Source organism: Eptatretus burgeri, chromosome 1 (genome assembly GCF_056783735.1).
Source record: "Eptatretus burgeri isolate ZD-2024b chromosome 1, Ebu_testis_v1, whole genome shotgun sequence".
In the NCBI taxonomy this organism is placed as follows: Eukaryota; Metazoa; Chordata; class Myxini; order Myxiniformes; family Myxinidae; genus Eptatretus; species Eptatretus burgeri.
This window is the reverse complement of record NC_140961.1, coordinates 119834359-119861824: the sequence shown is the minus strand read 5'-3', so window position 1 is coordinate 119861824 and position 27466 is coordinate 119834359. Positions and strand designations below refer to the sequence as shown.

General features: G+C 42.8%; 2 protein-coding genes across 4 annotated transcripts in view; one reads left to right on the top strand and one right to left on the bottom strand.

The window, feature by feature from the left end:
- The window catches only part of UQCRQ (ubiquinol-cytochrome c reductase complex III subunit VII), a 39481-nt gene extending 33712 nt beyond the window's left edge, over positions 1-5769 (bottom strand). The window contains exon 1 of the mRNA XM_085896422.1: positions 5616-5769. The gene's annotated coding sequence lies outside the window, so the exon portion shown is untranslated. The remainder of the gene's footprint in view (positions 1-5615) is intronic.
- A 1402-nt stretch (positions 5770-7171) lies between these two features.
- Positions 7172-25921, top strand: ANAPC15 (anaphase promoting complex subunit 15). 3 transcript variants are annotated; one of them, XM_085896379.1, is made up of 5 exons: positions 7172-7330; positions 7542-7663; positions 14876-14935; positions 19804-19923; positions 23842-24496. In XM_085896379.1, exons 2-5 carry the CDS (start codon positions 7544-7546, stop codon positions 24274-24276), a joined length of 735 nt encoding a protein of 244 aa, XP_085752505.1. In that variant the 5' UTR covers positions 7172-7330; positions 7542-7543; the 3' UTR covers positions 24277-24496. The 3 variants fall into 3 exon arrangements, with proteins under 3 accessions (XP_085752505.1, XP_085752522.1, XP_085752513.1); XM_085896396.1 differs by lacking the exon at positions 23842-24496 and adding an exon at positions 24547-25921 and having other exon boundaries at positions 7180-7330; XM_085896387.1 differs by lacking the exon at positions 7172-7330 and adding an exon at positions 7363-7401 and having other exon boundaries at positions 23842-24503.
- Positions 25922-27466: the final 1545 nt, after the last annotated feature.

The window sequence follows — 27466 nt, the reverse complement described above, 5'->3', positions numbered from 1 at the left end:
GAGTTCGAGTCTCGCTCTCGCCTCCCTGAAATTAAAATGAGGCTGAAATAAGCAGCACGTGTACTTGTCTCGTTCATTCCTTCTTTGTCATGGTTCTAAATGTCTGTGACTATTAAATCACAACCAGCTCTGTGAATTTCTTCTTTATCATATGGCTCTTAGTTGTCATAAATCTTCTATTTTGTCATCTTCACATAATTTGTTCATTATCAACATGGAAAAGACCATTCCCATCTCTCATAAATAGAGAACATAATGGAATGCACGGTTCAATGCACTAGCGCCATACGGCGGCTCCGCACTGAATGGACTCAAAATGGCGTCAAATCGTTAGTTGTCGCTACTGTCTGTATAAAGGGACTCCAGCCGGGTCTTTATTCCCGATAATTATCCGTTCCTTCTAGCCGGTATGACCTGAGCAGTGCCGCTCGACTGCATCCGATCCAGAAAGGTAGTCGGTAGTTGGTAGAGTGATACTGTTCGGGAAAGGCGTACCGAGGGCGTGGTTCCCCAGTCATCGAAACCACGTGGTTAATGACGTAACTTGTTTCGAGGCAGGAGGACCCTATGCCACGTGGTCGAGGTATTGGCGTCCACGGTTGTTTAAGCGACCTGCCGCGTCACGGAATTATCCGTGAGCGACGGCCTACAATTCCGGGGAGTCTGGTGGGAATCGATTTAGTTTCCCCCACCTAGTGGTAGTTCTCCGCTGGACCCCCAGCCCGCAACAATAATATATATATATATATATATATATATATATATATATATATATATATATATATATATATATATATATATATATATATATATATATATATATATATATATATATATATATATATATATATTGTTGTGGTTGACCAAATTCGCAAACCACCATTCAGGTCCCTTAGGTGAGATATCTCGGTAAGTATATGTGTAGTTAGGCCCAAACCCGTTGTCTAGAGGGAATAAATGTCATTCATGCGTGCTGCGACTCTTCAGGATAGCCGTTTTTCTTTTACTATCTTTATTTTGGACCAACCGCCATTGTTACCACCGCCAACCGTGTCTCAACAGTCATCACAACATCAACCACCCACCGCGGCGCCGCTTCACGTCACACCTCGCAACCGTCGCATCGCCACCGTTCTTGCGCCGCTTGTGGGTACCGGTATTGGACTCGTGCAGGGCGCGCGCCGAACAGCGTGTACAAAACCACGGACTTTCCGCTCCAAAAACGGATCAAAAACGACTCACGCCCACTTTTGTTCCGTCCAATCGGTGAGCGAGGGGCGATTTGGCCCCGCCTCCAGGGCGTTGGAGGGCGGTCGCTATATGCAAATTCATGGATCAAAAAGCATTCACGCCCACTTTTTCTCGGGCCAATGGGGAGCGAGGTGAAAGGTCGAAGGCAGGGGGTCAAAGGCGAAGGCAGGGGGTCAAAGGCGAAGCCACGGGGCTTATATAAGCGACCGCGTTCATCAGAAGGAGGTCGTCGTGTGCGTTGGAGTCGTCGTGTGCGTTGTCGTTGTGTGTGCGTTGGAAGGAGTTCGCAGGAGGAAGAGTTCGGAGTTGGAGTCGGAGCGAAGAGGACGGAGCTGTGGAGAGGCGGCGGCGGCGAAGGCAGACGAGGGGGTGCTCACGTCGGTGCCGGGAGCTGCACACCAGGGAGGCCGACGGCGCGACCTGGTCGAGGTGGAGACGCTCGTCGCGGGACCCGAGACAGAGTAAAAATCCTCCTTTCCCCGAGCATCAGCAACCCCCTCCTGTTTCCCCCCGCGCTGAGATAGTGCGACCAAGGGGGCCCCCTTCCCACCCCCTACCAGACACTGTCCGCGAGGCCCGCGGAGTTGAGGCACCACCGCCGCTCCGCGTCTCATCACCAGACGAGTAGGCCCGACACGGTCTCGGCCCCAGGCCCGCCTACCTCCTCATCCTGGAGGGTGGTTCTCTTTTCTTTTGCTTTGGGAATGTGTGTTGTCGGCGCCGTCTGTGAAGTAGAATTGTATAAGTGTTGCCGTGTGCTCGGTAGTCGGTATTTTTTTTATTTTTTTATTTTTTTATTTTTTTTTTTTTTATACCTTGGTCGAGGCTCGTATGAGAGCTAACACACAACTCACAGCAAGGAGGCATGAGACAAGAGGGGCGGGAGTGGAAGGGACAAAACATTGGGGAACAGACACAGGTGAACTGTGGAAGGGAGAGGGATGGGGATGGGACGGGGAACATGGCGAGGGGAAGATGGACATTAAAGGGACTTTCAGGAAGGAAAGCAGGAGAATTGAAGGAAGTGGGCTTGGGTGGATTATCGGGGGTAGAAAAGATCGAGGATTTGGATGGGGGAAGATAAGAGGTGGTGGTGAACAGCTGTTTTGAAAGCCTGAAGGGAAGAATGGGAAAGAATAGAGTGAGGAAGTTTATTCCAAAGGCGGGAAAAAAGAGGAATGAAAGAGTGAAGATGAGCAGTGATTCGTGATTTTGGTAGTTTTACCAGAAGGGGGTTGTTGGCGGACCTTGAGCGCCCTGTGGAAATGTGGTTGGGACAAATCGCAGAGAGAGCAGGGGGGCAAGGCTGGAGAGGAGTCGGTAGAAGACAGAAAGACCACCGACCAACCTGCGGTGATTGAGTGAGAGGCCCAAAGACTCAGCTTCATTGCGGGAGATGCCAATGATCTTAAAAGCCCTGGTTTCGACAGCGTGAAGTCGAGAAAGGTGGGAGGCAGGAGCACCAGCCCAGAGGGAGAGCAGTACTCCATCAGGCTACGGACAAAAGCTTTGTAAGTGGTCAGGAGCTCAAGAGGGCCGAGGAAGGACTTTGCACGACGGAGGATTCCCAGTCGGCGACTGGCTTTTGAGGCAAGGTTGGAAATGTGACTTTCCCAGGAAAGGTCATGGCAGATAGTGAGACCCAGAAGCTTGAAAGAAAAGACTTCTTCCAGAGGATTGTTGAGAAAGTGGATGGGGGGGTTTTGTAAACGGTCCTTTCGAAGAGACATAGTGAGAGTGTGAGATTTGTCTGGATTGAAAGACATGTTCCACGTGTTGGACCAGTTTGTGATTTTATCCAGATCTGCAGTGAGCGAAGAAGCTGCTGCTTGCCGGTCTGAGGGATGACAGATGGTACGGCAGAGGGTTGAGTCATCGGCAAAGAGAAATAGAGGATTTTCCAGAGAGTCCGAGAGATCATTGATGAAAACCAGAAAAGAACAGGGCCCAGAACGCTACCTTGAGGAACTCCAGCCTGCACAGGAAGAGGGGATGAAAGAACTCCATTTAGGGCCACACGTTGACTGCGACAGGAGAGGAAGTCTGCGAGCCATGAGTGGAGATGGCCTTGAATACCATGGGAAGAGAGTTTGGTGAGTAGGGCAGGGTGCCAGACTGTGTCAAAAGCACGTGATATGTCCAGGGATACGGCTCGGATTTCCTGTCTGGCATTGAGGACCTCCATCCATTGATGGGAGAGCAGTAGCAGCATATCTAGGGTAGAGTGACCTGGTCTGAAACCAAATTGATGATTGGAAATCAAGCCATTGGAGAAGAGGAAGGATTTCATGTCTGAAGCGATGATGGATTCCATAACCTTGCTGATGATTGGGAGAAGGCTGATTGGTCTATAGTTACAGGGATCTGTTTTTGCACCTTTTTTATGCAGGGCAGTGATGTTAGCAGATTTCCAAGCAGATGGCAGATGACCTTGGGAAAATGAGAGGGTGAATAGAACAGAGAGAGGGTGAGCAAGAGCAGAAGAGCAGGCTTTGAGGACACGTGGGCTGATGCCGTCTGGACCGGTTGCAGAATCTGACTCGAGGTTTGAAAGCAAGCTCTCCACCTTGTCAGGAGAAAAGGATACAGAGTCCAGGGACAGTTGGGTGCGACTGGGTAAAGTGGGTAGAGATAGTGATGGGTTTGGGACACAAGATTTAGCTGCAAACACCGAGTTTAGACATTCAGCTTTATCACGTGTGGAATCAGCAGTGCGGCCATTTGAGGTAAGGGAGGGGATGGAGGGGGAACATACACCAGAAACAGATTTGATTAAACGCCACCAGGATTTTGAGGAGGGAGAGAGGTTTGAGAGTTCAGACTTGAGATGAGAAAGATGTTGTTTTCTGGCTCTCCTGAGGGTAGCTACACACTTGTTCCGAGCTTTGTGGAAAGAACTGAGATTGCCCTCAGTTGGGTTTGCTTTCCATGAGGCAAAGGCAAGTTGTTTCAGGACAACTGCCTCGCCACAAGCTTCAGTAAACCAAGGGCGGGAGGAAGGGTAAGACAACTGAACACGAAGGGTAAGACAACTGTATTAGCTCTGCATTGTGTCTTCGCTTTTACATTTGCTTTTTGTGTAAAATTGCATTGTGTTTCTCTTCTTTTCTATGTGCTTTTGGTGGAATTGTATATGTGTGCTTTCCGTTCATCGCGAATAAATGTGCTTTATGTTGAACTGTTTCCCGCTTCGCTTCGTCATTTCTCTCATTGAATCCTCATCTTGCTTCACGTAAAGGGTTGGTAGTGGGCTGAATACGCCCGATAATTAATCGAACCGTCGAGGTCGACGATAACACCGCTCGGTTATCCCGATAGTACGGAACGGGTCGCTTAAGTGGCCCGTGTCCGAAGTCGACCTGCGGCGAGGTGCGATCGCCCGGTCTACCCTCCGTGTGGGTACTTAGGTAGGTCGAATTTGGCGAGCAACCCTATCCCACGCGGGGGCCGATTGGCTCGATCGCGGTGAGACCGAAAGGTCCACCCGTGACTGGTTCCCGGCGTTAGTCCAAGAGGGTCACGACTGGATTGTCCGTCCGGTGGGCGACGTGCCGCGATTTGAGTTACGTGGCCGTCCGCACGCCGGCGGGCGCGAATCCGTAACAATATATATATATATATATATATATATATATATATATATATATATATATATATATATATATATATATATATATATATATATATATATATATATATATATATATATATATATAAATATATATATAATGCATGCATACATGGGTGCACTGGGGCGTGGTTAAGGGGAATCATTTGACCCACCCATTTTCCGATGCCGTGCTGTGTCCGTGTCTGAATTAAACCTATTGTCCCCACTTCAAAGCCTTTGTCCCTGTCTATAGAGCACATTACATTGACCAACGTCCAAATATCTTCATGGTTGCAATCCATGTTTGCATGACCTTTTCTCAAGAGCTCACTCAAACGGAGCCGACGCGTAGCGCGCGCGCACACGCACGCACGCACGCACGCGCACACGCACACGCACACGCACACGCACACGCACACGCACACGCACACGCACACGCACACGCACACGCACACGCACACGCACACTCACACGCACACTCACACGCACACGCACACGTCAAACCAATGTGAGGAACTATTTTTTTTCACGAATCGTGCCATGGAACCGTGAAATCAGCCTCTCCAAATGCACAATCAGTGGAATCTTTGAAGAGAGAATGGCGCCGTTGAAGCCAAGCTCGTCACAAATCAAGTTCGTACTGTGGGCCTTCGTTATAGGGTGATGATTTAAACCGGTGAGCAAGGACAGTAATACAAACACACAAGGAGAAAAGTGAATAAAGAATGTCGACCGTGATTCGAGGCAAACTCACGGCGGAGAAGGAAGACGTCGCACCGGGGACCTGACCGGCTGGTACAAAATATGGCTCACAAGGGCAAATGACGTCACAACTCTTAATTTACCTCAGCTTTTGCATAAATGACACGAGTTAAGTAGTTTCATTGAAATTAATTACAAACAAATGTAAGCATAACTTTTGCATTGCATATCCGTGTATGAGGTGTAATATGTACCATGGGCGGTGTATAACAATGTTAAATGTATTGTACCGCGCACTATACCGCGGTGTATGAACGTATTGTTCGCTTGAGGTAATACTTACGAACAATAGTATCGTTTTGTTCACCTTTATTTTGTTGTCCGCTAATAATAGTGTAATCGTTGTTTGGGTGTTAGAGGTGGACACAAATGATTAATTAAATCGCTCGGCTGTCGATTTACTCTTCAGCAGTTCACGTATCGCATTAAATATACAATTTAAATTTCAAAATTAAGATTCGGAAATCGTCAAAAAGATTTAATCATAAATTAAAATGATATTTTCTGGGATATTACCTTTTTATTTTTTGTTAATTGGTTGTTCAACCGTGTTTAATGTTTGACTTAAATATCAGTGGCATCAATAAACACAACAATTTTATATTGTTTTACATTTATATTTTTTCATTTGTTTATTCATTTGTTTGACTCATTTTTGCAGCAGGCAGTCTGGTGATTCCCTTGAAAATATTGAGGTGTACATCAACATAATGTTAAGCTATACTGGTTCCTTTTTTATCGTGTTATATTTATTCTTCTTTGCTAATTTAACGAAGTAAGAACACTGATTCAAACATTTTTTTTAATCAGTGTGTGAAAATGATTTCAAAAAAATGAAAAATAACTATTCAACAAAAGCTCCATGGCAGATTCCTTTGAAAATAATGAGGTGTACATCAATATAATGTTTAGCTATACTGGTGCCTTTCTTTATCGTGTTATATTTATTCTTCTTTGCTAATTTAACGAAGTAAGAACACTGATTCGAACATTTTTTTTAATTTGTGTCTGAAAATGATTTCCAAAAAAAATAGAAATTATTATTCAACAAAAGCTCCATGGCAGATTCCCTTGAAAATAATGAGGTGTACATCAATATAATGTTTAGCTATACTGGTGCCTTTCTTTATCGTGTTATATTTATTCTTCTTTGCTAATTTAACGAAGTAAGAACACTGATTCGAACATTTTTTTTAATTTGTGTCTGAAAATGATTTCCAAAAAAAATAGAAATTATTATTCAACAAAAGCTCCATGGCAGATTCCCTTGAAAATAATGAGGTGTACATCAATATAATGTTTAGCTATACTGGTGCCTTTCTTTATCGTGTTATATTTATTCTTCTTTGCTAATTTAACGAAGTAAGAACACTGATTCGAACATTTTTTTTAATTTGTGTCTGAAAATGATTTCCAAAAAAAATAGAAATTATTATTCAACAAAAGCTCCATGGCAGATTCCCTTGAAAATAATGAGGTGTACATCAATATAATGTTTAGCTATACTGGTGCCTTTCTTTATCGTGTTATGTTTATTCTTCTTTACTAATTAACCGAAGTAAGAACACTGATTCGAACATTTTTTTTAAATTTGTGTCTGAAAATGATTTCCAAAAAATTTAGAAAGTCCAAAAAAAATTAAAAATAACTATTGAACAAAAGTTCCATGGCAGGTTGGAACGGTTGAGTGCTCGTGTCGTTGGAACGGTAACGTTTAATCTTCTTTGTTTTTCCATTGTTTTGTATGTGTGGGGTGGGGGGGAACAACTGCTCTTGATGTAATCGTTCCTTCAAACAACTTTATACAAAAATAATGTACAATGTTTTGTGGACAACTCATTTTTATATACAATGCACTGTATTTATTTATTTATTTATTTATTTATTTTTGCTTCACCCCTTCCATCCCTCACTTCAGATATGTCGACGTTGTTTCCATGTTTGTTGCCGCACGCCGTGACAGGCCCTTGGTTCACATCAGATTTACCTGCAGAAAGTGAGTGTGATTTGAAGAAGCAAGAACAGCAATATGCATTATGGGTATGGCTCTCCTCCTCACACATCTTGTATTCATTGTTTTTTGTGGACAGCTTGAGCCATCTGTTTATTATTCGCTCCCGTGGAAAGAAAGGAGTCATGAAATTGAGTAAAAAAAAACATAACTGAGAAAGATGAAACATTTCACAGGCGATACTATACTTCACCTTCATTTACAGAGTAAAGTACACAAGGATGAATGATTAATGAGGGAAACCTATTGGGGAGACAGAGGGGGCAGTGTTTAAAAAAAAATGTTGCCATTTCTGCATACTTAATAAATAGATTGCCCTTTTCTTTTAGTTCTCAAAGTATTGGTAAGTGTACGTGAGTTCATTGGTACCTGACTGGTAACGTTTATGATTCAAATTTGAATAATAAACTAGCCGGGAGGGGACGATGGTTCCCGGGAATTATTGAACGATGCCACGATAGGTACAATTGATTTAGTGGAAGCTTTTGAAGAAGCCCTACCGTAAAAACCTATCTCTTCCGTCAAAATTGACCAAATAAAATCGGATTTTTTTATATGTTGTACTGATGGACATTACGCACAGCTTCTAGGAAATGAAATTGCGAGAAAAAATATTAAAAAAATAAAAAGTTCAAGTGGGTGTGGCTCCACCCACAAGGAGCGTGGGACGCCCCTCATACAAAAAGACACAACGAGACCATGATATCTCGCTTGTGTCCAAGTTTCATCAAGATCGCATCAAACGTCACGGAGCTATGCTCTGGAGAGGGTCACAAACAGACAGACAGACACAACAAAAATAGTGGTCACTGCTGGCGCCCGCGAACCAAAAATGTCATAGCCCCCGTCGTCGTCTTATTAATTTTTCTGTTTGGTATTAAAAGGCAAGCCCATATTTATGTACAACTAAAATGGCCGCCAGTCTACCGGCCGGCTGTCTTTGATCAGATCGCAAAATAAAGTGAGGGGCACGTGTACGCCATCATATACTGTGTATTTGCCAGGTTTGAACAAAATCGGACCATGCACGTCTGAGAAATGGTTGGGGACACATGTATGTAACAAATTGCCACCAATTGGCCATCTTGGATCTGATCTCAAAAAAAATGACGTGCACATGTAAGCCATCATTCCTTATCTGTGTGCCACGTTTGAACAACATTGGTAAATGCTTGTCCAAGAAATGGTTGAGGACACGTTCAACATCGGCTTTTTTTTTTACGACTAAAATGTCCGCCAGTTGGCCATCTTAGATCTGATCTTGAAAAAAAAATTACGTGCATATGTATTCCATCATGTGTTGTCTTTGTGCCAATAATAAATAAAATCGGTACGGACATTTCTGAGATATGGTTGCGGACGCACACACGGACGCGAAAATCGGGACCAAATCCATAAGCCCCAGTTTCGGACTCTCTGTCCAGCGGTGGCTAATAATCAGGGTAATTGGGAGAACATGTTTGTTTATTAATAAATTAATTGATGTGCTTTTTTTTCTCAAAAGGTAAGTGAGGGGACAAAAGTACTCTTTCATACACTATCTTTTTATTGCTCTCCTTTGCCTGATGTTTAAGTACATGTTGAAAAGTAATGGCTCCGATAAATTGGCTCCAAGCCAGGTCAAGGTATTCAACTGAAACAAAGTGCACTCCACGCATTAGTTTTTCCCACCAATGGGTGCAAGGTTTCATGATCTGACACAAGATGATTCAGTGCTATATTAGTCAAGTTCGCAGATGGCAGCATGCTGTTGTCAGTGCTGGAGATGAGAGTTAGGTGCACCATTATGATCATGAGAGTAAGACATGGTCCATGGAGTGCTGCCACAAAGGATCACCACACCCGACTTAGCTCCATCAGATTTTCATCCCTTCCCCAAACTTAAATAACACCTTCGTAGATAACGTTTGTCTTTCGATAATGATTTCTTCACTTCTGTGAAGTGCTAGTTAAATCAGGAGGAGGCAGTTCTGTCGGGTGACATCACAAAACTACTTGAACGTTGGCAGAAATGTGTGGAACACAGTGGTGATTATGTTGAGAAATAAATGTGCACCATGGGAGAATAAATATTGATGTTAATATCTGTCTTTGTTTAATTTGAATATCTTCACCTTTTTATGGAGAAAAAGAATAGGAGCATGACTTTTCAACACACCCTCATATACCACCACTGCCTTGTGTTCTGAGCAACCTCTCTACATGTCCACTTCTCTCACATTTTTCTCCATCACTTACTTCGATTTCACATTTTGTCTGCCCATTATCGTCCTGCCAACATCCTTCTCCTCCTCCTGAGCATGACGTAGTCATCGTCCTCCCTCCAAAGGACCACCACGATTTTGAGGTCACTGTCCACTCTCTACCAAAGACCCTGTCTTCGTCATCATTGTCCCCCACCCCCACCCCCCCCGCCCCCCGAGGACCCCGGGTTCCGCCAGCCGGCACCCATTTCCATTTCACACCAGTTCTTTACTCTCTCTCCAGTGAGAATTCAGTTTTAGTGAGAAAACTCATTCCCAAAGGGATGCCAGCCTACCCTGTCTGACCATGCAACATCAACTAAATACTGAGCGACAAGTGAGAAATAGCCCCGGACCATTTTTAGTCTTTGATATTACTAGGCTGTGGTTGTAATCAAACTGCTGACCTCCCAGACTGCCGATCTCTTAAAGATTTGGTCAATATTACCACATATTCGCAAGATTCCAGCTTGATATTGTGACGGTTCTGAGAACCAAGGCAATGGCACACAACATATAGCAGTTCATGAGATAATGATTATGGGTCAATATGCGTCGAAGGATTAGGTAGGTTTTATTTTCCCCATTCCTTCCCATCTTCTTCCCTGCACACGAATATCTTTCACACAACCAAATGCATGCTGTGCGCAGATACTTTGCGTATGCGCACCAAAACCCAGTTTGAATTGTGTGCCAGAATCAAACTACCATAGTACTGTTGTGGTTCTGTAAAACTGCATGCCTCCAAGGCAATGGCACACAACATACAGCGATCCCAAAGCAGTTATTTCAATGGTATGTATATTGGTCCCTTCCATATGTCTAGTGGGTAAAGGGGAAAGATGCATTGCGTGGGACTCTTTCAGTTCGACCTCTTTAACCTTTAACCCTTGCAGTTCTTTCACTCTTTGCCACATATCTTTTGCTCCCACGAAACATGCAAGCAAGCACTCACACCAATCAATAGAAACTAAGCAGACGTGATATGAGCACCTCCAGTGTGTTCCTGCTGCGATCGCCTCAGGTGCGTTCGCGCTGCGAGTGCCTCCACTGCATTTGCATGCCAATTTTCCATTCAAAACTGCGTGCCAATTCTCAACTGTCATTTTGCCTCAGACCTTCATGCCTCTCAATAAACATTTCCATGCTCACCACAACCACTTCATACAACTAATAAAAATCCCCGCAACAACCCACGCTTACATTTTCCATTACAAACATGACCTTTATTCACAATTTCATTACAAGAAACTTCAACCTCGTCCCCGCAAATCCACGTTACAATCCTCATTCACTACAAACACCACAACATGTCCCACTACTCTTCAACTACCACATGGTCATCAAACTCACCATCGCATCGATGGACACGGAGGAGACATAGGTGGGGTTATTTTGGGGCATAACTCGAAGCGCAAAAGTGTGCTGGAGCTCGTTTAAGGACCTAGGGGTAGTGTGGGAATTTCCCTAAAATCCCATGCTTGAATGTAGGCCAGCACACGTTCAGGGCCGGAGAGCTATGACCGCTGTGGACCAATGGGGAAGCTTAATTTCGCTAAGAGCCCAGTTTTATCCGATTTTTGGCTTCTCCCCTCGTCTGGGGTTCATAAAAAGAACGAACGTGGCTCATTCTAGGCAGATCGCCGGGAACAGAAGACGACGGAACGAGCCGGGAGCAGAACTTGACAGACCTCGCCAGACATCGGACCTTGCTGTGGAGACAGGCGGCGAAAGGAGGACAAGCATTGGCACCGAACGAGAGGCACCGAGCGTGGGGTCATGCATTGCTGCTGCAAGCCATAATTGCTCCATTTCAACATCACTCATTTCATTAAAATGACACTTGCATGTATATACTCTCACATGATTACGATAGGGTCTTTTCTCTCACACATCTTTCGTCTACCATCTATCTCTCACCTACTGTGGACGCAAAAGAGCAATCAACATGGGCAAGCCCAACCAACTGTTCTTTTCAGAGCAACACCAAAGTGATCTGAACTGACCTGCACCTCACATTTTCCCCTTACACTACACCGCATCCCACGCCACATTACACTTGCACCTCTCAAACACGCACCTGAGACACACTCAGTATTTCTCCCTTCTCCCCTTTCCTAAGTGTTCTGGGCTGTGCTGGTCTGCTGGCCATACCAGGTCTTGAGAAGTCATTAATCCTCAACTGTGTGTGTGTGTGTGTGTGTGTGTGTGTGTGTGTGTGTGTGTGTGTGTGTGTGTGTGTGTGTGTGTGTGTGTGTGTGTGTGTGTGTGTGTGTGTGTGTGTGTGTGTGTGTGTGTGTGTGTGTGTGTGTGTGTGTGTGTGTGTGTGTGTGTTGCCTGTCGTAGCATAAGTTAAGACTATAATAACTATCGGGATAACTCTGCATTGTGTCTTCTTTTGGAATATTTTTTCCTTTTGCCGCATCCCACAAATTCCTTGCTTTCTCTGCTGTTTATTCACAATAAATCCATTTACCATGCCACATAACTTTCCTTTCATCCTGTTTTAAATAAATGTGTTGTTAGAAATGTTCCCAGCTCGTTTTTGTCTTTTCCTCCATTGGTCCAGCATGGCTCTCACCCTAGCTTAGCCATGACGTTATTCCCCACAAATCTGTTGAATAGCTTGTATGTACTTGGCTGCACCTGACCCGTTTGGTAATCTGACTAATGCAAGTACGTACCGAGGGTGTGATCCCCGTTAAGGAGATCACATGTCCTTAGGTAAACGGTTGTTAGATGGAACACCCAAAGTCACATAGTCAAGATTTTGGCTTTCGTGGTCGATTCATAGTGACCCATGGTGGTACGAAGTCATTTGTTTGCGATGCCCTGTGAGTCCGGAGAGGACCCCGAGACAGCCCACCCTCGTGGTTCCCCTGCGACGCCGGGTCCTCGACAGTATTTTAACCTCCATCACACTCTTACAAACGCTACAATGATCACACTACATTAAGACAGCTTTATTATCACTCCACATTATTTGAGCATTATCCAAGCTTGCTATACACATTCCACATTGCGTTATAACCATGACGGCTCATCCACAGTACGGACCACTCCTCCGCCTCAAACACAGCTCGCCCGCCATGCCGTTTCGACCACAATCACAACAGATGCCCACCTCTGCCTTCGGAGCAGTGTGAGCAATGGCACAATGCACTGGCGGCAGGCACTTCAGGCCTGGACGTTCAGACGTCAATAGGATGAATCACAAATGTGTGGTAATTGCCCATTAGCACCTTATAAATACCAATTAGGCTTTGAGCACACGTTCAAGCTCCGAAAGCACAGCCAAAAGCGACAGTTCCATGTTGAATGCAGCTCTGCTGTGTGGGTCATCCTGGAGGTAATGTGAGCTATCTCATGACTGTGAACTCGTGTGGGCGGTGCCGGCTCAAGAGGATGTGGGTGTGTACCAATGGGCGCACCTCAAATCCCAGTCACCATGCCTAGCGATTCATGATCCGCACCAAAGCTCCACCCCCACAAAGCAGCTATTTAAGCAGTTATCTATTCCTGACATGAGAAGAGCTTTTGACTTGGTTGGCGGTACACTGCAAAAGGCGGGTCGGACCTGGTGGAACGGCGCTTGCGGGACGGAGCGTTGGGCAAGCAAGCGATTCGGGCACTGTGCAGATCACGTTCCTTAAGGTTAGGCCAATTAACCCCTCACACATTAAGTTAATTTATCACCGAACAAATTCAACATTTCCTTTGGACGCAAAAGGAACTCAGTGAAGGCGTCACGAGAACTATTCTTTTCCGTGCGACCTCACTGATACGCACCTCTTTCCAGTTTCCTCACCTGCACCTCACCCACACCACCACCCGCACCTCTTCAATACGCACCTTAGACAACAACCAGTATTCCTCCTTTTTACCCCTCCCTCAGCGAATGGGCAGCACGGGCTCGTCAGCCCCACTCGGTGAACTGTAGAGGTCGCAACCACCTCGTACTGCTCCATCTCTCTTGATATTCTACCCTTTCGCAGAATGATCCTAATGGCACCTGCATTGTTGGTGTAATTATGAGTATCTAAGCTATGTCGTATCAGTGTCGTTTTGATCTTTGTCTCTTGCCTTGATTCTATCCCTGTATGTCTTTTGCCACACCACATGAAAATTGCATGACCCTGCTGTACATATATTCTTTGTAAATAAACCCTTGTCTCCACTGTGACAAATACTTTTCCTCATGTTTTCTTTATAAATAAACTCTATGTTGATAGAAATTCAACCAGGTGGTCGCGTCCTTTCCTCCATTGTTCCAGCATGGTCCGCATGTTTGTTAGCTGGGTAGTTTCACCCCACCGATTGTCTCTACATGTTAGTCAATACGTAGTTGGCAGCTCCGCTCGGCTGCACCTGAGTTAAATAAGATAAGGCAAGTGCATATCAAGGGTACGAGTCCCCCTTGATATTGCCAATCCACCAGAAGAGTAACGCACGGAGTAGTGAGAATCCTGACGGGGTTGGCGCTACCAATCAGCATTTGTTGTTGACTAGCAACCTGCCGGACCAGAGGGTTATTCGCGGCTGGTGGCCTCAGGACCGGCTGTTCGAGAGGAACTCGTGTGCTTCCCCTCGTGGCGAAACTCAAACCCTGGTCCGTAACAATATACTCAACTATTGACAAGATGTGAGCCTTCGAAAATGTCATCAAATGCAGACGTGTTTTACAAGTGCAAAGATTGTCTTCACACCCTCTTTTTCGGGTCAATGAACACTAAACCACTGAGTTGTGGACTGAACCATGTTTTTCTTGGTTAATTTTAACAGTCAAGGCTTTTTAAAAATAAATCTTCCCTTGATTGAGACTGGCATGGTCATGTGAGAAACTTTTGCAAAGCTAGGTTATTTCTGCATGCTTGCCTCTTCCGTTTGCTCAAAGGGTTGTTTTGTGATTGGTCTACAACATCAGCATTATGTGAACCAATAACAATGTTACAATCCATGGGTAAACATTGAAATGTTTTTGTTGTTCTCTTTCTACAGCTTCAAAGCATTGCAGAAAAGGATAATAACCTGCTTCCGATTGGAAAAACAGCATCTGAGGTATGACCAATGAGGTGCAATGGGAAGCCCCTCATACTTGATCACATTCATGTTTAATAGTCCCCATTATTCGAGGGGAGTTTTGATGGTGGGTTTTCATATGTCTTAACTGGGTAAAGCGATACTTTGTCTACATGATGAAAGTTTATTTGCGATCAAAGTTTATAAATGTCATCTGATGAGTGCAGCTTTTTGTGTGCCCATGTGCCACACAAAACTGATTGATTTCCAAGTCGCAAGACAACTTTGAGCAAATCTAGCGGAGGCTTGTATTTATTTTTTTGTGAATGAATGTTTCGGAAAGTTCTCGAGTTGCTTTGTAATCGTGCAAATACATCCGATTTTCCTCATGCTATAGTTGTACTTTCAACTTTTTTTTTTCATACAGTTTTATCAAGTTTACTCTTCGACTTCTGAGTCACGCATGCGAAAAAGTTCCTTGGTAGCTTGATAAACCTCTGCCTACTCTCTGGAGGAATAATATTTACCTCCCTCACCGAAGGTGGAAGGAGGTTGTGTTTTGATCCCTGTCCGTCTGTTTGCCTGTTTGGCTGTGTGCAGGATATCTCAAGAAGTTATCGATAGATTAGGATGAAATTTGGTGGGTAGGTTGGGTGAGTGACGAAGACGAACTGATTAGATTCTGGTGAAGATCCGGATCCGGCTACTTGAATTATTTTCAGTGATTTTTCACAATGAGAGAAGGGGTCAAAAATGATATATAGCACGATATCTCAAAAAGTTGTGGACAGATTCGGGTGAAACTTGGTGGACACGTTGGGTGTATGACAAGGAAGAATTGATTCAGTTTTGGTGAAGATCTGAATCTGGATCTGGATACGATAATTATTTAATTTTTTATGTGATTCTTCAGCCTTTTTTTTTTTTTATATATACAATGTCAAGGCTCGTATAAGAGTTAACACACAGAACGTATAACAAGGGTAGCTGGAGACAGGAGGGATGGGAGAGGGAAGCAGAAAACAGTGGGGAATAGACACGAGGAGATCTGTGGAAGGGAGCAGGATGTGGTGGGGTACATGGGGTAAACAAGATGGACACTACAGGGACTTTCAGGAAAAATAGCAGGGAATTTGAGAGAGATGAGTTTGGGGTGGATTAACGGGGGTAGAAAAGATCATGGTTTTTGATGGGGGAAGATAAGAGATGGTGGTGAACAGCTGTTTTGAAGACCTGAAGGGAAGAGTGCGATTGAAGAGTGTGGCAGTTTTCTCCAAAGGCGGAAAAAAAAGAGGGATGAAAGAATGAAGTTAACCAGTGTTTCTTGATTTTGGTAGTTTTACCAGAAGAGGGTTGCTGGTGGACCTTGAGTGCCCTGCGGAAATATGGGCGGGACACATAGCAGACAGAGTGTGGGGGGGTGGGGTGGGGGAGAGGAGACGGTAGAAGACAGAAAGATCACCGACCTGCCTGTGGTGAGAAAGTGAAAGACCCAAAGACTCAGCCTCATCCCGGGAGATGCCAATGATCTTAAATGCCTTGATTTCCACAGCAGAAAGCCGAGAAAGGTGAGAGGTGGGAGCATCAGCCAAGAGGGGAGAGCAGTACTCTCTCTATCAGGTGGCAGATGAAAGCTATGTACATGGTCAGGAGCTCAGGTGTGCCAAGGAAAGACCTTGCACGATGGAGGATGCCCAATAATGCGTTCTACCATTGAGAGATAGGGCCAAAAACGATTAAATATATAGCATGATATTTCAAAAATGTATTGGGTCTGTTGTGTTCTCGTGGATCAGACATTGCATGGCGGAGGTATGCGCTCTACCGAGTGCCCTTCTGGTATATATATATATATATATATATATATATATATATATATATATATATATATATATATATATATATATATAATTTTTTCAACTTCCATGAGTTATTGATTGGATGTATGAAAATTGCTGGAATTGAGAGAAGAAAAGAGGAGTCTGGCATGTTTGATCAAAGTGTTGTAAAAAATATCAACCCCCAAAGCTTTTGTTGTTCCTGCCATGTACACTGTACAGGACGCCTGATTAATTTGCTGCACTTGTGCCTCATCTTTACTTTGCAAGAGTAATGAGTATCAAGTGTGTCATCCGCCCTTGATCATCAAGTCGACCGAGTGAGAATGTTATGTCATGGTGGTTGAAAAAATAAATTATTCCGTTTCATCTTGTATTATGTACCTGCTGCAGTCTCTTATTTTATGAGATAAAGTTTATTTCTCGTTCTTCTTTCCTTGCCTATCGAAGCCTAGAAGAGGGTGATGTGCACCTTCATTTATGAGTTTTCAGTGAAGTTCATGCAAAATAAACAAATCATTATTGGATCACACAGTACATATAACAATACTTGTATTATTGCTTTGTGTTGATCATAACATCAAAACACATTTTTACTTGGCTGGTAATTGACTATTCTTGACGAAGCTGAGTAAGTCTGAGAAAAGTATGCCAATTCTCTCCCAGTTTTGCATTTTGACATATCCATGCTAACCGAGTTTACTCCTTCCCCATGGGAGGAGCATCCTCCTCAAAATAAACACAACCAAGCGATGGCCGTGAAACGTGCCGATTGCTTCTTTGCCAGGCAGATACTATTTCATCGTAGCAAAATGTGTTCTTTAACATTGCATGATGCCAGCCATACCTTTTTGTCATAAGGTCGGAGTGGCATTATGCACATGAGACAGATCCTTGAAGGTGCATGCTGTCTGAAACTTGAGCTATGTCATTGCAATATTTACTTTTCATGAGCAAATGAAAATTTTAGAGTGAATGCTTTCAAATTTTTTTTCATTTTTATTTTTTCAGCGTTTTTTAAAAATGCAGTGTTTCATTTAATTGAAGACGCATGCATGTATTAGTCATATACTAGACGGCCAATTGCAGTTGATGGTTGCAAACCTACTCCCCTATGCCTTCACTGACTTCCCCCCTCTCCCCAATCATATACTCCCACATGCCTTCTTATCCACTCCCTCCTCGATTTATCCACTCCAAAATCTATCTATTCATCCAGTCTGCCAAATTATTTGGCTCATCCCTGAGTCTGTTACTAATTGAGCATTTTCAATTATTATGTTGCACCATCTACATTCATCAACTTGAAGTCTGGGTGGTGGTGGTCATAAATATTGACTCCAAGTTAAGAAATGGCAATAAAAAAACAAAAAAAACTATTACAGTAATCTAGTGATGTACGAACCTCCGCTTTATGAACTTTCACCCTTGCGTGTGCTAAAATTGTAGAACTTGTAAAACTTGTTATATTACGGATTGGGGTTAAAATTGTAAAACCCCAAAAATTTGATTTACTCCCTCAAAAGCTGACATTACAAACTTTTGCTTAACATCAGTCAACTGTTTTCAACAACAGTCAAAACACGACCTCATTAACTTTTTACTCAAAAATGTTGATCGTGGAATTTGAAATAAGCGCTCATCTCGCGATAGAACACCACAGCATCACTCATCTTGCATCCAGGACGATTACGTCTGAGCGTCGCTTCCCTCAGTCTCTCCTATGCTGTCACGTTTGTGATGAAGTGCAGTGTTAAAATGCATTTTATTTCCTAAATTTAAACGTTCTTGTGCATTACTCTATTAATCCATAACTATCACTTTTAAAAGGCAGACAAGTGCGCAAGGAAGTGATCGGGGTGGAATTGGAAGAAAGGAAATTAGCAATTCTAAGAAAGATTGACGCTGGTGCCCACCTTGCAGATAATTGTGCATCATTTGGCTTTACAAATACAACTGTGGTTATGACTGCAATACCAAAGAAAAGATCATGGTATGTACTGAACCTGTGACACCTTCCAGTGCAATGCAAATCCAAAAGGCATGTAATGTTCCTCTGTTTGTAATGGAAAATATGAGGCGTTTGGTAAGTGTTTGCATTGAAAGCCAAACCCATAAAAATGTGCAAGTTAACACCACTGTCATTAAAGAAAAGCCCAAGAGCCTTTTCAAAGACTTGAGATGGTTAAAGCATTCACTCCAAGTCTTGGAGGTTGGCAGTTAAAACCGTGGCCGAGTCGTACCAAAGACTTTAGAAATGGGACATGCGGCTTCCTTGACATTCAGCATTTAAAATGTCAAGACCATGGACAATCCCCTTGTCCCCATGGGGACAGGTGGCATCCATGGGGAGGAGGAAATTCCTCCTGCTAAGTGTAGTAAGAAAAGCGGCACCATTGTTCTAGCGTCGCTGGTACCCAGAGTACCTCAGAAAGTGATGACACTTCCCAAAAGCTCAGTGGCTCTGTGCGTCTCGCCTAACAGCCTTGTGTTGTATTTCATATGTTCTTCTGTATATCCATGTGTGTCGCTACGATGCTCGGATCATGTTAACAAAATAAACAAAAAAAAATAGAGAGTGCAGTGAGGGTGAAAGTTCCACCATATAGACTTTCATTTTGAGTGGTTTTAAGAGGCACAACTGCTTGCATTGCTCGAAAGTGGCAGGTGAGGCAGCCAGCGTCGATAAAGCTCTGCTGATTCCTACCCTGAGGAGTTGAAAAAAGCCACTGAAGAAGTGGCTATTCACTGAAACAAGTATTCAATGTGGACCCACCATGACCTTCTTCTCAAAAACAGTTCTCACCCCCATATGCTCCCTGACCCTTGATTCCAATCTGACGCACCCACCTCTGACTCACTCCCACCTTATATGAACCCTTGCTGCCATCCCATATATCTCTTTTTCTCTAATGCCCAAAACACCAAATATCAAATCATGTACCTCAGTCAATGCCCTCTTGGTTTTATCCATTGTCTAACCTTTAGAGATATGATTCACTGATGATATTTTATCAACTGCTTTAGTTAATGCTTCATATAATAATAATTATATTTTTCACATAATAGAACTTTGAGGAAGAGGAGGAAGAGGAAGAAGAAAGTGAAGAAGACTCTGAAGAAGAAGCTGATATTGATGATGATGTAAATGGTTATGAAGATTCCCATGGTGAAGGAGAAATAAATGAGGTATGTTAACATTGTATTGTAACTTCAAAAATAGAGACTGTGTCTTTGCTGGATTTTTTTTTTTGTTAATCATGATCTTGTAACATCCCCCCCCCACACACACACACACACACACACACACACACACACACACACACACACACACACACACACACACACACACACACACACACACACACACACACACACACACACACACACACACACACACACACACACACACACACACACACACACACACACACACACACACACACACAAACGCATTTAAAGGCAATTTTCCCCGCTAAAGCGTGGGATAGCCTTGCGGGCCCCATGACAATCTTCTCCACTTTACCCTATTTTTTTGCATCTCCCCTTCTTAATCCCCTCGCCCACATTTCTTCTTTCACCACCTCTAGCCAAATTTTTCTCGGTCTTCCCCGTCTTCTACTTCCTACTACACTCATTTCCAACACTCCTCTCACCCAGTCACTTTGATCCTTCCTCAACACATGACCCAACCATCTCAACCTGTTTCTCTTCACAACCTCCATCACAGTCTCTATTCCCATCATCTTCCGCAAGTCATCATTTGTCTTCCTCTCTCTCAACGACACTCCGCACATCCACCGAACCATTGGCATTTCTACCCTTTCCAGCCTTTGTTGCTGCTCCATGTTCAGGTTCCATGTCTCACTCCCATAAATCATCGTACTCCTCACACATGTAGCATACACCTTTCCCTTCAGCTTCAACGACACTCCCCTCTTCGTCAGCACGCCACTCAGTTCCCGAAACTTCTTCCATGCACATCTCACTCTAGCAACCGTCGAAGAGTCTGATCCACCTTCTCCATTCAGCATGTCTCCGAGATAGCAAAATGTTTTCACACCTTCCAGCTTCACACCATCTCCGAGATCCAACTCAACAATTTCTTCATCTGCAGCTCCCTCTATGCACACCTTACACTTGAATGTAGCTGCCACACTGGTTAATGACCCTCTCACACCACTACATTTTCGATGAACCCATTCAGCACACATTGTACACTGAATGGAGTTCACTCCAACACCCTTCCTGCACACAGCACATGGCCACTTCCCAGTCCTTTCCACCTCACCACATGCTTTACCACTTGCCATCACCTTCGTCTTTCCGATATTCACCTTCAAACCTTTTGCCTCCATACATTCCTTCCACTTGTTCATCTTCTCCTTCAGTCCATCCATACTCTCTGCAATCAACACCAGATCATCTGCATACAGCAGCTCCCACGGTAAACCCTCCTTTACCCTCCGAGCCAGCACCTCCATCACAACTACAAATAGAAGTGGACTTAGTACCGACCCCTGGTGCACTCCCACCTTCACCTCAAACTCACCACTGTTCCCATCCTTCGTCCTTACAGCTGTGCGCGCTCTCTCGTACATTGCCATCACTACTCTGATCAACCATTCCTCCACTCCTAACTTCCTCAATGCCCATGTCATAACTTTGCGTGGAACCCTATTATATGAAATGCTTTCTCCAGATCAACAAACCCAAAAAACAACTTCTTCCTCTTCTCCATGTACTTCTGCAACTGCCTTACAATAAAAATTGCATCTGTCATTCCTCTTCCTGGCATAAATCCAAACTGCATTTCGTCAATCTTTACTTTCTTCCTTATCCTCTTCTCCAACACCCTTTCCAATACCTTCTTTCCATGCTCCAATAACTTTATTGCTCTATAGGAGCCACAGTCCAGAGGGTCACCTTTCCCCTTGTATAGAGGGACGAGGGTACTCAGTTCCCAATCCACTGGAATGCGGCCTTCTTTCACCACCAGATTACAGATCTCTGTCGTTCTCTTCACACCCCAACTTCCCGCTGCCTTCAACATATCTCCCACAACTCCCGTCGGCCCTCCTGCTTTTCTACTCTTCATTGCTCTTATAGCTTCCTCAACTTCCTTCTCAGTTATCTTCTCTGCTGGTCCTAAAACTGGGTTACTCTCGATGTTGCTATCCCGTTCATTTTCTCCATTCAACAGCCTTTCCATATATCTCTTCCATGTTCCTTTTAATTCCATCTGAGTCCACAACGATTTGTCCCACTTCATCCTTCAAGCAACTCACCCCCGTCACATCAAACCTCTCTCTCACTATCTGCTTTGCAATCCTGAATACCGCTCTCTTACCCTCCTCCGAATCCAAGCGTTCTCCGAACATTTTCCTGTGGGCCTGCTGCGCCTTTGCAACCTCTTTCTTTGCAGCCTTCTTGGCTACCTTATAACTTTCATATGCTGCCTCTTCTTCCACCGTACCCTTCACCTTTTGCCATTCCTTGAACTTCTTCCTCTTCTCTTCAATCGTCTTTCCAACTTCATCACCCCACCACCATGTTTCCGAGTGCCTCGGTGGTCCTTTTGTCCATCCACATACCTCACCAACGGCTCCCAATAGACTATCTTTCATTGACATCCAACCACTTTCAAGCTCAACCACATCATCCTCAACCATACTCAGCCTCTCTCTTAATGCTTCCTTCACTGTCACCTCTTTCAACCTCCACACCTTCATCCTCAGTTGGTACTTCACCCGCTGAATTCTCCTGGCACCTTTCACCCTTATATCGCAGACAACCAGGTGGTGCTGTGAAACAGTCTCCTCCCCTGGGATCACCTTTGTGTCCCAGAGGTTTCCCCTATCTCGCCGACACACCATCAGGTAGTCAATGGTTGTCGTCGACCCACCTGACGTGTTTGTAATAAGCTTATTATCCGCTTTCTGGAAATGAGTATTACAAATCAACAAATCAGCTCCATCAGCAAACTCCAAGATCCTTTCACCTTCTCCATTTCCCACACCATATCCATAACCCCCATGGACTCCCTCAAAACCGTCTGGACTCCTTCCCATTCAAGTCTCCTCCTACCACAACTATTTCATCATCTTTCACATTTTCCATCAACTTCTCTATCGCACACCAGAACATGTTCTTCTCTTCATCGCTTCGACTTACCTGCGGGGCATATCCCGAGATGACGTTCACCAAGAGCTTTCTGATCACGATTCTCACCATCATCAACCTTTCACTCACTCTTGTCACACTCACTACACTGTCTACAAACTCCTCAGAAAACATGACACCAACATCATGCATGCCTTCCGGGCACCCTTGCCACATAAACTTAGACATCTGCCCCTGCCTACCCTTCACCATTCTCACACCACTTCCTTTCCATCATGTCTCCTGCACACAACATATGTCCACTCTTCTTCTGACCAATGTTTCAACCACTTCTCCAGATCTCCCTGTCATTGTCCCGACATTCCATGAACCAAACCTCAGAAACGTGGGGCATCAGACGATTGGTCATCATAAATGGAAAAATTTCCTCCCTTGCTTCGATCGGGTTCCCCACCTTGAGTTTTAATGAGAGGGGGTGAGGACCCCCACGGGGTACTTCAGGCTGTACTCTGCCCATCAGTTGTACTCATCATGGTTTCCTTTTGAGGCGATGTTTTTATGGCCAGATGCCCTTCCTGACGCCAACCCTTTTAGTCGCCTCTTACGGCACGCAGGGATACGGTGTACCTATTCTAACCGGGGCACACACACACCTATTCTAACCTGGGCACACACACACGCACACACTATTCTAACCGGGGCACACCCAACACCTTTCCTTTTAGTCTTTCACATTATTTCTTATTTCCTGAAATATATCACCTGCAAACGTAAGAAGGAAAAAAGATTGGCTATCTTTTTATCATGAATGGCTTTTCTGAGAAAATGTTGTTCTGCTTTTATATTTTTATTTTCACCTTATTGAAAGTGCAATTTTTGTATGAACATTCTTTGCTATTTATTTAACTGCCTCTCCTCTATCCTAGTTCTCTTTTTTTGCTCGGTCTGCTCTCTCAGCCCTTTGACCCTCTCCAACTCCTCCAGGGCACGAAGTCTTCCAGGCATTTCTCCAGTCACCTGCACTCTGAAATAAACTCCCAAAATCCAAGCTGTCTGAAAATGCCAGATTTTTCAACCCTCCGCCCCCCCCCCCCACACTTCCTCCAAATCCATTGCTCCATTGCGGAGCCACTTACTGAGGTTGTTCACTCACTCTCATCCCTCCAGGTCTTGGGCAGTGCATTGCCATCTCCTATCAGCCCCTATCTTTACCCACAATCTTTCCTGCATCCAATAACTCTGTGCTTAACCCAACCTTCTCACTTGTGGGTTACTTGTGTTTCCTACCCTCCTCTCTCCTCTTTTTTTTTCCTTTTGCTGTTGTTCCTTACTTGTGTGCAACTGTGGACCCACTGTCAGTATGTTGTCTTTTTATCCAGTTACTTCTCTTCCATTTGTCTCAAACTTTATAAATCATAAATAAAAAGTTACTAGTCATAAAAATGTTTCCAATTTGAATCATGTTAAACATTAAAAAAAAAATTATCTGGAGATCTAAAATGCCCCATTTCATTTTAATATGAACCATTTTGTGAAACATATGCAAAACTCATGGAATGTATCATGGTATTTGAAAGAGCAGAATGAGTCTGCATGCAACCTATTAAAATGGAATTGTATGAATTTAAAATTACCTTTTATCCAATTTCTTTCACGTTTTTTGACATTTGAATTTGTCTCATTTTATAGGTGGAAATGGAAGGGGCAGAAGATCAAGATCAATGGATGATTTGATTGGAAGGTGTTTGTGTGCACGTGTGAGCATGTGTTCATTCTGTTTTTACATTTATTTGTTGTGTTTTTTTATTTTAAACAATCAAGGTATTTGTAACAAAATTGTATATTGACTTTGACTTGAGCCCTGGATAAAACGTGTTTTTTAATTTATTTAATGCACAATTTTTTTTCTTTTTTGTGCATCAAGTATATCACATAACCCTATTACATTTATCTATCACATAACTTAAAATATATCATGTAACCCTATTACATTTATCTATCACAAAACTTTAAATATATCACATAACCAGCTTTTGGCAAGTTTTTAACGCTAACCTACCATGTCTCACAGAATTTCCATGAGACTTTGCAGTGAAGTGGTAAACATTCCATGTGACTACAGAAATTTGGATTTATCTCGGAGATGTATTTAAAACTGACTCAAATTCTGAAAACCATGTTATGACATCAAAAAAATAAACAATCTGATGCATTCACTTCATTACAATACATGCACACACATTCCAATGGCAATCCTATTTTGACAGTGACATTTGTTGGAATCCTTTTTTGTAAAACCTCACATAATAATCTGTCATAAACAGCTCTGCTGTTGGTGTGCACATCCCATAAGTGATTGCAGTGTAATGTGTGTTGAAAGAAGCACTGATTTATTAAATATGTCCATGGTGAAGAAATCTAGTATCGCAGAAAGGACATGTCATGGGGCTGTTTCAGCCAGTGTAAAATAATTGATTGCAGGTTCAAATTCCCCACACTCTTTAGGGTTGCACTGGTTGTGTTAATCTGGCCCCAAATCTAATGCTTCAGGTGAGTCTTCTTCAGATGAGTTAGGGTGAGTCTTCATTATGGTAATCAAAAAGAAAAAAAAATCGAATCCAATTTAAAGTTTTATTGGACACTCATCAATTTTGAAGGTAAACTTGTCCCACCTAGAAAACAGAGCCATTCTATTTATTCCAACAGTGAAAGCAACTCCACTGAAAGCAGAAAATAAACTACATGGGAGTCTAACAAAAAACAGCAAAACTGATTAAATATTCTTTCTTTATATAAACATGTGTACACCTCCATTCTGCCACATAGTCACCTGAAAAAATGTGCAAATGGTACGTGAATTTGTTTTTTCAGGAAAATTTACATTAGTCTCGCTTCAGAATTGTATTGCCAAAAACTGTTTGATCCTTATTTCTGAGGACCTCCAACCACTTGGTGGCCCCCAGACCCCCGGCCTTGTATGCTGACTTGAGAAATTGTCTGGATATAACTTGGTCGTTCGACATTTTCCAAATGGTTTTGATGTCATTAAAATGCCTATAAAATATCTTCTTGTGCCTTCATGTTAATAATAATGGGATCACATAACATTACCATTGCATGGAAGCAAATGTTCAGCACATCAATAAAGTCAATTTGTGCATTTATTTGTGTATATATATATATATATATATATATATATATATATATATATATATATATATATATATATATATATATATATATATATATATATATATATATATATATATATATATATATATATATATATATATAGTCATGCGCCACTTAACGACAGGGTTACTTTCTGAGAAATTCGTCGTTAACCGACATTGTTGTGCGAACATCATATTTTTGAAATATTTTTTCGTTTTTGTTTTCGAACATCGTACTTACACAAACCTAGACACCTAGGCTATATAGTGTAGCCTATTGCTCCTCGGATACAAACCTGTACAGCATGTTACTGTACTGAATACTGTCGGCAATTGTAACACACATCCAAGAGAGACGGAAGACACGTTAGTTTTACCTTTGCGCTGTTCATGACGGCCATTAGTGTTGTTAGCAGCAGCTTACAATCTCCTCTCGCATTGATTATAGAAAGGTGAATAAATAGCATTTGAATTTTATAAATACGTAATCATTGCATCGATGTTATCATTTATAAATGAAGAAACGAGCACCTGTCAATTGTGATATATATTTTTGGAGCAGTGCGATTGTTTTAACAACATAAAAAGCTTCACTGAAAATAAATTTGTGTTTTAATTTCGACTGTAACAACGATTTATTCGTGGAATTCTTCAATTCAAAGGAAATTTACTTGCTAGAAGGTAAACGTTGAAACATTGGTTCAGTTTGAAAGCCGATTTCAATTATAATAGAGCTGGCAGATCCGTCGTATATGCGATCACCGTCGTATATGCGATCACAGTCGTAAATATGATTATGGGACCACCGTCGTATATGCGATCCGTCGTTGCCCAAAACGTCGTTATGCGGCGCATGACTGTATATGTATATATATATATATATATATATATATATATATATATATATATATATATATATATATATATGTATATATATATATATATATATATATATATATATATATATATATATATATGTTGCCTTAGGATACCCCAAGTATGGTTTCTGTTGGGGTAGCATATCTGGGGAAGGAGGTTCGAGGTGGAGGGGAAGACCCCAATTCTCTTTGTAAATGTCTATTGTATAGTGCCACCTGGTGGTAGCTGGTATCACAAGTCTTCTTCTTCGATAAAGAAAGTTTAAACAACATTATGGTGATGTTGAAATTTTAATAAGAATACCGAAATTCAAAATTTTCAATGTTTCATTTCACTCATTTTAAGCTGAGGTTGAAACCAAGTAATCCAAACCGAAGCTTCACAGCGAAGTGGAAGTGATTTTTGCTCATGCCATATACAGATATAAGTTGCAAGGATGGTTGCTGAAAGTGAGTGATGTTGGCTATATCAATTTCAATATTAATGCAAAGATCGGAAATTTTCCGATAATGATATTAATTTAAACAGTACAAATGCAGATAATGTAATGAATCATT

Coding starts and splice junctions, on each gene's coding strand:
- ANAPC15 (XM_085896387.1), top strand. CDS start 7,544: ATGTCGACGTTGTTTCCATGTTTGTTGCCGCACGCCGTGACAGGCCCT. Junction 7,664..14,875: donor AACAGCAATATGCATTATGG/GTATGGCTCTCC, acceptor CTCTTTCTACAG/CTTCAAAGCATTGCAGAAAA. Junction 14,936..19,803: donor TTGGAAAAACAGCATCTGAG/GTATGACCAATG, acceptor TTCACATAATAG/AACTTTGAGGAAGAGGAGGA.